Here is a 12518-nt window from a genome sequence, read left to right as displayed (position 1 = left end):
TACAGTGCTTAATGGATACAAAGTTCCCAAAATATTAAAGTATTGTGAAAAAAAATGAAAACTTTAGCTATTTCAGAATAAAAATGGAAATATTGTAAAAAATAGTTGTTAGAAGAACACTGCAAAACATACAAAAAAATAACAATAATATAATAAGGAAAACCAACCATGTAAACTTTGCAACACATATTATGTATATTAAAAAAGTTGAGTTATTATGTATGTTTTATTATGTATATGTAAGCAAATGTATTCTTTTTATAAGTTCTTATATCTTTATGTTAGATAATGCAAAGTAGATAAATAGTAAATATGGTCATTTTTGTAGTTTGAAATATTATTTACTATATGTTTATTTTGGAGGCACCTAAGGTGGCGATACAAATCATTCAGAAAGAGAATGTCAACGAACATTCATTTCACAATATTACTGAAACAAAGTAGGAATACCCATAGTCATGAACCAATGTAGGTGATAAATAGAGTACAACTCAAAATAGTGACACTAAAACTTACACAAATAAACATGACAAAGTTGTTACGGGTGGTAAATTAAATGTCACAAAGAAAAGAACTTACTCGTTGAAAAAAGATCAAAACTTTCTGCACAATGAGTTTCTTTGGACAAAAAACATACTCGTTAAAAGTAACATTCTAAACGAAAGTTTCAGTAAAAAAATCCAAAAAATTTAAGGGATGAAGAGAATGCGAAGAGAGAAAAGAAAATAGCAAATAAATTATCTATTTTTTTATGGGTTAAGTATGTTTTTGGTCCCTATAAAATTATCAAATTTTATTTTTAGTCCCTATTAAAAAATGACATGTTTTAGTCCCCACAAAATTATTATGCATGCAGTTTTAGTCCCTACTGTTAAACTAATGTGTATTTTTGAATGATTATTTTACAAACATGTTTAGAAAGTTATAAAAATTTTCTCGAAAAAAAAGAAACTCCAAATTTGATTTCTAAGTCAAGATTTGCATTAATTTAGTCATTATATTTTATAATTTTAAAAATTCATATTTAATTCTTTTCATTTAAAAAATTCTATAATTCTGTAAAGAAACATTTTGTAGTATTTTAAACATATCGAAAAAAATTATTGAAATATTTAAGGGTAATTAAATAATTTTCAAAATTTAAGAAAATAGCAGAGACTAAAACTGAATACATAAAATTTTTGTAGGGACTAAAATATGTCATTTTTTTAATAGGATTAAAAATGAAATTTGAGATATTTATAGGGACCAAGAAAACATACTTAACCCTTTTTTTATAAATTTTTCTAACCAACTTAAGAATATCAAAAGCATATAGATTAATAACTGAGAGATTAGGAATTCATAAGGCCTTCGACAAAAAAAAAATCTAATGATGACACATCACCTTAGAAAGAAATATTTTTTCCATATAAACCAACATTGTACATTAACTTGTGGAAGAAAAAAATATGTGCATCACCCCATGTCACCTAGACTCGAGGATAAAGGTAACATAGTAAGGAGAAATGTAGCCCAAAGTTAAAGATAAGTTTAAACCATCCCATAACAATGAACATGAACAAGTATAGTGGTAAGAACTAACACGACAATCAAAACCATGCAAATTCTAAAGGGTGCAGAATGTTGCATTTGTCATTTAACCTCCAAAATGCCTCTAATGAATCTCTTTGAATGACATCGTCATGAGCCGCCAACCCAACTATTGTTCCACCTTCAATCTAAAAACCTTAACCATTAATGTTTGTATTTAATGGAAAATGATACCCAGATCCTCCCAGATCAAGAACAATCTTAGAATAGGTGAAAAAATTAAAGTGTTAGCTTCGTTGGAGAAACATAATATTTTATTTGGTTTGCTAACGTAAAGATGGGAAAAAACTATGAACTATAAAAGATAAATGTTTTGGTCAAACATATAGTAATAGTTAGACTCATATACTTTTAAGTTCAAATAAGTGAAAGATCTCAAATTCAAATAGATATCTCTATATGTTTTTGAAGTAAAAATTTGTAACTTTTGAATTGTTATTTTTACACTAAAATTTATTATTCAACACACTTTTAGGAAAATATATCTAAACATAAATCATTTTAAATTCAAATTTAATAAAATCACTTCTTGAAAAAATAATTCATTCAAAATTAGTTTTTGTTATCAAATAGCTAAATATACATACTTAAGTTTGTATGAATGAAAGAGAACAAGGATAAGAGATACAAACAAAAGCTATAATATCCTTAAGGAGTTTGCATGTATCTCCAATTTCTACCATGATTATTTTGATTACTTTCATCACAATCTCATAGCTTATTCATGTTCTCTAGGGAGGTATTTGAAATATCTGCACATCCCTGAGCCATCCACATAGAGAAATAGTGTGTATGATGAGAGGCCTTGCCTACCCATTATTCATGATTCATAGCCTAATCCCTTTCCCCTAACATTAAGAAGTTTGTATTAAAATTTAACGACTCCAAAGTAGAGAAATTTCAAAGGCTTTATATACTTTACAATTTACACTACAATATCTGGGTCATCTCTAATATTTTGGAGGTATCTAGGATGGTGACATGAATCATTCATAAAAAAAGTCAATGAATATTCATTTCACAACATTACTAAAATGAAGTAGGAATACCCATAGTCATGAATAACCTCCAATTAAGGTGATAAGTAGAGCATAACTCAAAATACTGACAACGAAATACACACAAATAAATATGACAAAATTGTTATAACTTATGAGTGATGAATTAAGGTTCATAAAGAAAGAAACGTATCAATTGAAAAAAGACCAAAGATTTCTGCACAATGATTTTTTTGGGCAAAAAACAGACTCGATGCAAAATGAAAGTCTCAGTAAAAAAAAGAAATTTAAGGGATGAAAAAACAAGAAGAGAAAAAAGATAATGGAAAATAAATGTTTGGTTTTTTATACATGTTTCTATCCAACTCAAGAATATCAAAAACATATAAATTCAACAACGGAGAAATTAGGATTTCAGAAGGCTTTCGACAAGCAAATCCAGTGATGATACACCGTCTTAAAAAGAAATATTTTCCCACATAAACTATCATCAGCGTCTTAACTTATGCAATAATAATAATAATGATAATGCGCGCATCGTCCTATATCACATAGACTCGAGAATAACATAAACATGGTAGAGAGAGATGTGGCACAAAGTCTGGACAAGTTTGCACCATACCTTAACAATGAACATGAACAAGTATGGTGGTAAGAACTAACGACATTCAAACCCATGCAAATCATAAAGGATGAAAAATGTAGCGTTTGTCATGTAAGCTCAAAAATACCTCTAGTGAATCTCTTGAAAGGACATCGTAGTGAGCCGCCAACTCAACTATTGTTCCACCTTCAATCCAAAAACCTTAATCATTGATGTTTGCTTCCAATGGTAGACGATATCCAAGTCCCCTCAGATCAAGAACAATTGAAGAGTGTTAACTTCGTTAGAGAAACATAATATTTTATATAGTTAGTTAACGTAAAAAAATGTAAAGAAGGAGAAAGACTACGAGGTATACAAAATAAATATTTTAGTCAAACATATACTAATGGTTAGACTCATATACTCTTAAGTTCAAAGAAGTGAGAAATCACAAATTCAAATTCATCTCTCTATATATTCTGCGAATTATCAACTGAGTTGAATTCACGTATCACAATTTATTTTTATTTTCATTTATGTTAAGATACAAAAGATAAAACATATTTTAATTAAAAAAAAAAACAAAATTATATTTTGATTTTCCAAAAATTAAAAAGAGCACATAGATAGGGTAGGTAGGAAGAAACATGAGGAGTATATAATACAAGACAAAATATGAACTAAACGGAGTTAAGAGCTGTTGGTATATATCACTGTCGTGTCGTGCGTGTTACACTGTGCTGCGGACAAAAACCACAACAACCTTATTATCATCTTATCTTCACTTTTGGGTACGTTTTCTTCTCCTTCTTCCTCAAATCACAAAATGCTCTCTCTTTCTTCCTTCTGTTGCCGCAAATCCCAATTGTATTAGCTACTTCATCGTTGAATTTACTGGTGAGGGTATGCAAATCAATGTCCTTTTGTTCTCATGTTATTGTTTTTTTCCCTTTAATGTCGATTTACCAAGAGCAAAGGTTTCTCTAATTTTATTTATTTGTTATTTTTTTTCTTTGTTGACTAGAGGTTGATTTGGTTTCAAATGCTTATAATACTTTACACTTGATCTGAATGTGAAACTTAATTGTCTCTTGATTCTCTATAGTAGCCACCAAACATTCTTTTTGTTAATCGATTTTGCATTTTCCAATTCTTTTAGTGGAATAACGTCTGGTATGTGTGTGATATATGTGTTTTTTCCCCTATATTTCATATATTATATATATTATTTGGTGAATTCACTGTTGATATTGATACTAGACTTTTTTGACTTTCACAAGTGTGCAATCTGCATTATCTGTTTGATTTTTGATATCATTGTATCTGGTTGAAGCAGAATTATTTACTCTTACAGATATGGTATATGATTTTGTTCATCATGGCTTTTCTTGTAGGTGTTTTCTGCCGGATTTTTTAAAGGTGTTTCTGTTATTGATGTACTGAGAGGTTAGACTCTTCTATCCTCTTTTTTTTCTTTTTTGCATTGCTTTTTTCTTTTTCGTTTCTCTGTCTAAGGATTTAGTCCCGGAAATTGGCGGGCCGGTGGGAAGACAATGAGCCGAGTCCAAGCAGGAAAGATGTGAGACCTTCAGCTAGCACAGGCGCCATATAGGCCGCCACAGAGACATCAGTATTGTCGATGGCGGTCCATGTCCATGGCAGAGAGTCAAAATCCCATCATATCGGTCACTTTGCGGCGCCGTTATAGCGGATAATGGGGGGAAACCCGCAATATCAGCGGATATTTACCTTTGCGGCAAGTCCAAAACTGCCATGTATATCTGCCATAACGGCCATGGTGCCGCAATTTAATAACACTAATGGACATTTATTGCCTGAATGTCATAAAGATCGAATATGTAGCTATTATAGTCGTTAATGAGTAGTAATTCGCATTCATGGCTCTTGTCGCATATGACACAAAAGAGATCAGTATAAATAGGAGCAGACTTCGAACGGAGAAGGCATAGAAGTCAACCACTGTGACTATCTGACCAGCTTCAGAAAACTATAACTTTTTAATGATTTTTTTTTGTCAACACATGTTAATCTGCCGCAGTACTCGTTACGATTTGAGATCAAGGCTAAGAAAGAAATGCATCAATCTAATGGCTGTCTGAATTAGTCTTTTGTATGAGAATATGGTTATCTAACTTTCTTACTTGGACATTGTTAATGATGAACTATACTTTGTTTTCAGGAAGATGCACGAATTCTCTACCGTTGATGGTTTTGTGGAGATAAGTGAATGCATGGCGGATATGATCAAGTATGTCGCCAATGAACCATCCGTGGGGCTTTACTTTATCCAACAACATGCTCAAAATGCAGTGCCAAATGTCGTCAAAGCTGACAAAGACATTGTTGAAAAGGTTCACGAAACAGCTTTGAGCACGGAAGACTTGGAGGATTCTATTACAGCGGTTCGGTCGATGAAAGAGTGTGGATTTTCCATAGTTGATGAAATGATAGGAGACATAAACAAATCTCTTGAAATTATGAAAACAAAAAAGCCAAAAAGTGGGTTAACCCTTTCATCAACATCGACACCCAGGTCTCAGACAGAAAGAACTAATTTTTGGGGTAATCGTTCACTTTATGCTCAGGAAGGTGATGATAAAAAGAGCAACTATTTTTCGAATGTTTTAAAGACGGCGAAACAGAAGGTTAGCAATCTCAAGTGGCAACAGACTGACGATAAAGGGCCAATATATTCCAAGGAAGAGAAGTCGCAATACCCTGATTTGCCGCTATCGATCACATCAGACGGTATAACTTCATCTGTACAGGCTACTGAACCTGATGAATTGCCTGTATCTAGCCAGGTTGAAGACGAGTCTCAAAACTTACAGACTGATGATAGCGAGATTAGCATTAAGTTGCTGTCGTTATCAGAAAGGTTTGACGACTTCAAAGCTAATAAAGAAGCTAAACTGGAAGAGTGGCTTGAAGGAACCAGCAACCATGATGATTCTTGCAATACCGATGATGAAAAAGGAGGTTAGTTTCGTTCCGCTTAATAAACAAACTTCAGCCTATATATACACGTAATATTTAACAATATCGTAATATTGATTATTCATTAAATGATTTACAATACTGTAACACAATATTCTTGAACAAACATGATATATACATTATTGGATTAATCAACCTATTACACATTCACACTGCATTTCTTTTCCTGAAACTTAATGTTGATTTCATTGTGTCTGACAGTTGAGAAGCTTCTCGAGAATGGCGAGAAGACAAAAGTTGGAGACGGTGGCTTCTAAAGTGATGTACTTAAAGCATTCAGTTCAGTCAGGGACTTTCAAGATAAGCCCGGTTGTAGTATAGCATGTTATATAATATTGTAGTCCTTAGAGCTTTGAGAAGATTAAGTCTTGTAAATGCAAAATTGATACTGTTATATAATATTGTAGTTGAAATGTTCAGGGGTCATTGTTTTAGTGACCGATAGACACCATAGTTGCAAATTGCGATAAAACCGACCCGGCAATAAAGAGGTGTAGCAAGAATTCCAGACTACAATTTTTTTCTTGTTAATTTTGATGGTTGAAAATGTTGTTAGTTTTGTCAATGCAATGCACTTCATTCCCGTGTACAGTATGAAATAATATTTTTTTGGCATGTATCACGGGCAATGTACCTTTCAATTGAAGGATCAGCTGGATGAGATTTGAGACAAGAGACTTCCATTGTTAGTTTGTTATTTGATGCGTAGGGCTGGACTAATAATCTACGGTTCTTTATTTTTTGCCTGCCATAGACCAAAGCGAACTGTTGTCCATCCCTAACCGAACTGTTGTCCATCCCTAGCGATGGGTCAAAGAGTTGACATGATGACTTTTTCTGTGAAACTTGTGTATTTGGATGTAAAGAGTTGACATGTTCAAAGAAAGATGATGAACGCATAATGCGACAATCTGTCTAAATAGAACAACTCCTCTCACGCATTTTTTTGTTTTCGCCTTATTTGTAAGTGACTATATCAAAGTTTTTTTTTTTTTTTTTTTTGGATAAACAAACAGACGAAACCCCCTTTTATATGTAGACTCATATTATATTTAACATCTTTAAATTCAAAGACATGTATTACAATCTTTGAATAAAAAATGAAATTGTTAGTTCTGCTATTGGTGTAATTTATATTCTACCATTCAAACTATGGATAACTGCTCATATTGTATAATCTGAATAACTTAATTAACATGAGAGAATAGAAAAAAATGGAGTTATATAAGTCTTTATCGAATCACATCCTCTTTTAATAAGTGTGATCTTTATCCAAACAAATAAGTGTATCATGCTATAATTTCTTTACAATTATACATGCATAAGATAACTCGTATTTTATCTTTATTAAGCAATTACATTTGAATTTATTCGTATCACACATTTTATCTCACCTTCGTCATTCGTCATTAAATACAAAGTGTTTCTAGAAATGCTTTCAACCATTTGAGACCATTACACATTTTTATTGAAATTTTGTTCCCTTATAATGATTCTTTTCTGATGGCCAAAACAACAGATGCACATCGAGTATAACACGTCAAAGTAGACAATTCTTCCTCAAGAGCATGATATAGGTCAGGTTGGCTAAGTAAGAACAATTTTCTTCTGAAGGAGATTCCCGACATTCTCTAGAAGAGCGAGGGCCCAAGCCAATCAGCTGCGCAATAACCGGGGGCTCGACGCACACAGAGGATTTTGAGGAGCATTCAAAACAACAACATTCCCAAAGCGCTCCGAGGGCGAAGGAGCACCAACCCACCCTAAAGCGGTTGAAGGCCCACTGCAATTTGCGCTGGCCAGATTCCCTATCTTAAAAGACGGAGCACCTCATCATCCTTAAGTGAATCTGCACATAATTATTACCAAATTGAACACATTATAAATAAGCGAGTTGACAACGAAGAAGCCAACGACATCCAAGATGTACCAAAAATAACCTTCCTTTCCTCCCTGATACGGGAATCCAACAACAGGGGGTGTCGATGAGTCGCTTTGAGCGTTTCCATGATTCTTCATCCCGAGGAGTAATGCCCTTGGGGTAACCTAGCTCTTTGACAAAATCCATCACCCGCTTCCTTAGACACAGATCCTCCTAAAAGAGGTCGTCCCCTTTGAAGACATACAATCTATTTTCCATCATGAAATGACCCTCGTTCCAATACATAGGGAACAAGTCGGTGCATCAACCTCCTACTCCATCCTCGACAGTGCATACTATTGCATGAGCTTACAAGCAGGGGGGGACAAAGAATAATCGATTTTTGAAACGCGTTAAGTTCTTAAAAAAAACGAAACAACAGACAGTTTGTACCACGTGAATCAAATCACTACCCTCATGCCTGAGTACCATAACCACGTTGAACTTCGAAAAGGTGGAAGAAAAGGGTAATAGAAGGTTTTCCATTTAGATATTTGCACCAATAGTGGTAGATTTTCATATAAGTCTAACTCAAAGGGTGTAGCTGCGACATAAAAACTATAAAATGTTTAAGGACTTCCATTTCAAAGCCATTGAAGGGTAGTCGGAAACCCAAGGTTGAGAAAATGCTCTCATAGAAAGGGATGACACAATCACCATGCTCGCTACAAATTCTTTCATTTTCACCAAGGATTAAGACACTCTAATCCGAAGATGGACCAACATCCAAAAAGGCTCCATTAATACTACCATCTCGAATGAAGACAAGAACATACGAGGAGTAGACATGATCCATCCAGGAAGCACTAACATTTTCTTTGACTTTTGACTCATGGTAGTGTTTACGGTGATTTCCGGTAAACAACCGCTAGTCTTCCAAACTATAATAAATATGATTTGGTTACTCGCAGGATCGACTAGATTGATCCTAGGACATAGTCAAAAAGGTTGTTATTCATGATAGTTCGAATTATGTCTATGATTGATGTGTCTCGAAATAAGAAATACTTAAACAAAGAAATAAAGATTAGCAATCACCTTGTTATACACGTAAATATAACACCAGTGAAAAGTGAGTTAAAGATAAAATATAAGACAAAACTGTAAAAGTGCAAGAATCTTAAAGTGCAGAAAAGTTAAATGCTTCGAAGATAAATGACATGAAAATAAATAGTGCAGGAATGTAAATGACAGAAAGTAAATGAAACGCAGTAATATCGAAAGATACTTGAATAAAGGAAAATACACATGTATTTAAAATGGTGTTGGTGTCATACGTACATTTCTCAGCGAACTCTTTCTCTTAACACTTGATACTTGAGCAATATGTGAGTGATTTGTACAAAATGAACACACGGAATCCTAACATTAAGACCCTTATTTATACTAGTTTCAACCCTAACGGTCCTACACTAATCTAATGTCACGTTGCCCGCAGAAAATCCAGGGATGCCATCTGTCTTCGTGCGGTTACATAAACTACTTCGAAATTCAAATCATCCCGCCTGAATCTCCCTTCGACGCGTGGCAACATAATCGGAGTCGAGAGTGCCACGAAATCACGCTAAGCTTCAGTACTTCGCATATTTCGCAAAAACGTCTAAGTCCCAAAGACTATTCTTTTCGAATTTAACTTCAGTGCTAACTATCTTTGTTCCAACTTAAACATCATTCTCGAAGCATGGCCATCAGTAGCCATTTTTATCTTCAAAGATGATCATCAGTAACCATCTTCCTTTGAATTCCAAATCTTCGAAGGACATTCTTCTCAAACGAAATCTCCAGCTAACAAATTGCCCCCAATAAATGCCTGTTTCGAAAAACAAGAGAAATAGGCGTTTCTTGTTATAATAAGATTTCGTTTTATAGTTCCGAGACTATTGATTGACGTCATAATCATTTATGACTCTGTTTCCAAAACGTCTTGTCTTTTTCAAAGATGTCTACTCATAACTTACATTCCCACGTTCTGGTCTTACTTCATGATTATTACTCCTACATACTAGGAGTAAAGCTAATAACTATTCGACCGCCGTTGGATTAAATTAACGTCTGCCGCGTGTCTCTTGGCTTTTACCCAAAAGATTTGAAAGGGTTTCCGTTAAACCTTTAATTACCTGAACTCATAACCTCATATAACTTTCACCTCTATTTCCTCATTCTTTCCACAGAAAAGAACGTCTCTGGTTACATTCAAACCCATTTCCCAAATCAAACTTACTCATGGCGTCTTCCTCAAACGTTCTTCAACCAACTTTGAAACTTCATAAACCTACACAGATGGGGGATCAAGAATACATACCAAACCCAAATACTGCAGAAGTGCGCGCCATTTATGCTTCTCAGGTAATCATTCCCTTTGAACTTTCTGGAAAAACTCATGCCTTCATGGGTCCTTTACCAGGAGAAACTAACTCCTCTCTGAATAAATTCTTTCCTGCTTATTATAAAACTAGGCCTTTAGTTAGTAAGAACAAAATAGATGAAGATGGCCGTCCTATCTTAGCAGATCCTGATGGTGCAGAAGATACTTCGACCGTAACCCCTTCAGCCCTAAAGAAAATTAGGTTAAACTATGTAACCAATTTTGTGAAAGTTTTTAGGTCAATTCCCTTAGCAAAAGACCCTGAATTGTACTATGCCTGGCTAGCAAGAGTAGAGAAACACAAGGCTTCTTTCTGGAAACAACTGGGCATTTACGATTTAATCCAACTGTCCAAGACTAGTTTAGAATATAACCAAACCATGTTAGTAGCATCAGTTCATTTCTGGGATGCTTCCCATAACACTTTCCATCTTCCATGCGGAATGGTCACCCCCACTCTTTTCGACATAGCTGCTATCACGGGGCTTCGACCAACCGGAGAGACCTTTGACCCCAATGTCATGGATACCGATACCATTAACTTTAGCGAAGCAACAGTTACTTACACTGCGTTCATTCAACAATATCATGACGAAAATAATGAGGTAGTCTTAGACGAAGAGCATATTGCTTTCTTAGCTTTATGGCTCTCGAGATGCGTCTTCTGTTCTAGGTCCATACAGGTAGCAAAGAGGTATCTTTGTATGGCCAATCAACTACATGCTGGGACACAACTAAACCTGAGCCAATTAATTCTAGGGTTTCTCTATGAGAATCTAGGTGAAGCAACATACCTCATTAAGAGTTATGAATCAGGATCTCTGCTCTTTGCTGGTCCTTTCTGGTTTCTGCAACTGTGGCTTAATGCTACTTTCGAAGCTCACCTCCCATTTCGAGGTACTGTCAACGAAGAAGATCCAAACATCAAAAATCGAGCTGTAGAAGGAACCAGGTTGGCTTTGCTAACTCCTAAAGAAGAAACTGGGAAGCTTCGTGAACATTTTTTAGCATATGTCATGATGTTTGCCCAGTGTTATCAATTTAGCCCTTCAATGGCTCCATTCGTACAAAGGACAGTGGGTCCTGAATGGTTCACTCGAAGGTTTCCAGCGATGTCCCCAGATCAACAGACTGAATCCGTGATTATTTGGGAAGCTTTTCTTACCCCAAGGCTATTCTATCACCGTCTTCGACCCTCCAAAGGCCAATGTGTTCTTCTCTGCTACCAACCAAATCTGGTATCGAGACAATTTGGATTGCAAGACATAAGAAAAGACAGAAGACTGTCACTCCTTCAGGCAAAGAAAAGGGGTCTGGTTCTTCGAAGATTACTTCACCGGCTGATAAGGTATCTTCCGAAGAATCACCTTTAAAAGGTGGTAGTAACGTTCTTGTTGTAGAGAGCCACAACTCGAGTCCAGATAACATTCCAACCAAGGTATTTGGATTTCACAACATAATCATCTCTATAAATTTTAACTTAAACAATTAAGTTAACATTTCACCTTATGGTTGTAGGATGATGTTGGCACAACCACTTCTAATCTCAAAGCCTTCAACCTTACCATCGACCTTGATAATCTCCAAGGTAAGTGTATGTTCTTTCTTATGACAAACAGATTTCTTGCAATCTTCCCATCATAATGTGTTCTAATTACTCAATGCAGACAAATCTCACGTGCTTTCACCAGTTGTCGAAGATGCTCAGCCCTTAGCGGCCATTATTCCTAATATGCCAGTTGAAGAAAGCCATTCAACTAATGATTCTCCTCCTACCCATAAAAGCGAAAATATGGGGGCAGATCGTCAGTGTTCAGGTAGTAACAATGCAGCTGAACACCCAACTGGAAGTGAGGATACTGTATCTGAACGAGATGTTATGGAGGAAACTTCCAAACTAGCCACAGCTGGCCCTCACGAAACTTCAACCTTTGGGACCATAGTTTCTCCTGAAACTACTTTGACGCCTGCCCCAGCAAAGCCTACCCCTTCAGAGTTGGAGCAACTCAAACAGACTGATCCTCTCAGCTTCCTCAA

The 12518-nt window shown here is 35.2% G+C and overlaps 1 protein-coding gene across 3 annotated transcripts; it reads left to right on the top strand.

The window, feature by feature from the left end:
• Positions 1 to 3866: 3866 nt before the first annotated feature.
• LOC131643760 (uncharacterized) lies at positions 3867 to 6726 on the top strand. 3 transcript variants are annotated; one of them, XM_058914075.1, is made up of 4 exons: positions 3867 to 3968; positions 4572 to 4623; positions 5378 to 6177; positions 6397 to 6726. In XM_058914075.1, exons 3-4 carry the CDS (start codon positions 5382 to 5384, stop codon positions 6450 to 6452), a joined length of 852 nt encoding a protein of 283 aa, XP_058770058.1. In that variant the 5' UTR covers positions 3867 to 3968; positions 4572 to 4623; positions 5378 to 5381; the 3' UTR covers positions 6453 to 6726. The 3 variants fall into 3 exon arrangements, with proteins under 3 accessions (XP_058770058.1, XP_058770057.1, XP_058770056.1); XM_058914074.1 differs by having other exon boundaries at positions 3938 to 4074; XM_058914073.1 differs by having other exon boundaries at positions 3943 to 4080.
• The last annotated feature ends 5792 nt before the right edge of the window (positions 6727 to 12518 follow it).

Source organism: Vicia villosa, linkage group LG1 (genome assembly GCF_029867415.1).
Source record: "Vicia villosa cultivar HV-30 ecotype Madison, WI linkage group LG1, Vvil1.0, whole genome shotgun sequence".
NCBI lineage: Eukaryota > Viridiplantae > Streptophyta > Magnoliopsida > Fabales > Fabaceae > Vicia > Vicia villosa.
This window is presented reverse-complemented; position numbering and strand designations above follow the sequence as displayed.

Coding starts and splice junctions, on each gene's coding strand:
- LOC131643760 (XM_058914075.1), top strand. CDS start 5,382: ATGCACGAATTCTCTACCGTTGATGGTTTTGTGGAGATAAGTGAATGC. Junction 6,178..6,396: donor TACCGATGATGAAAAAGGAG/GTTAGTTTCGTT, acceptor TGTGTCTGACAG/TTGAGAAGCTTCTCGAGAAT.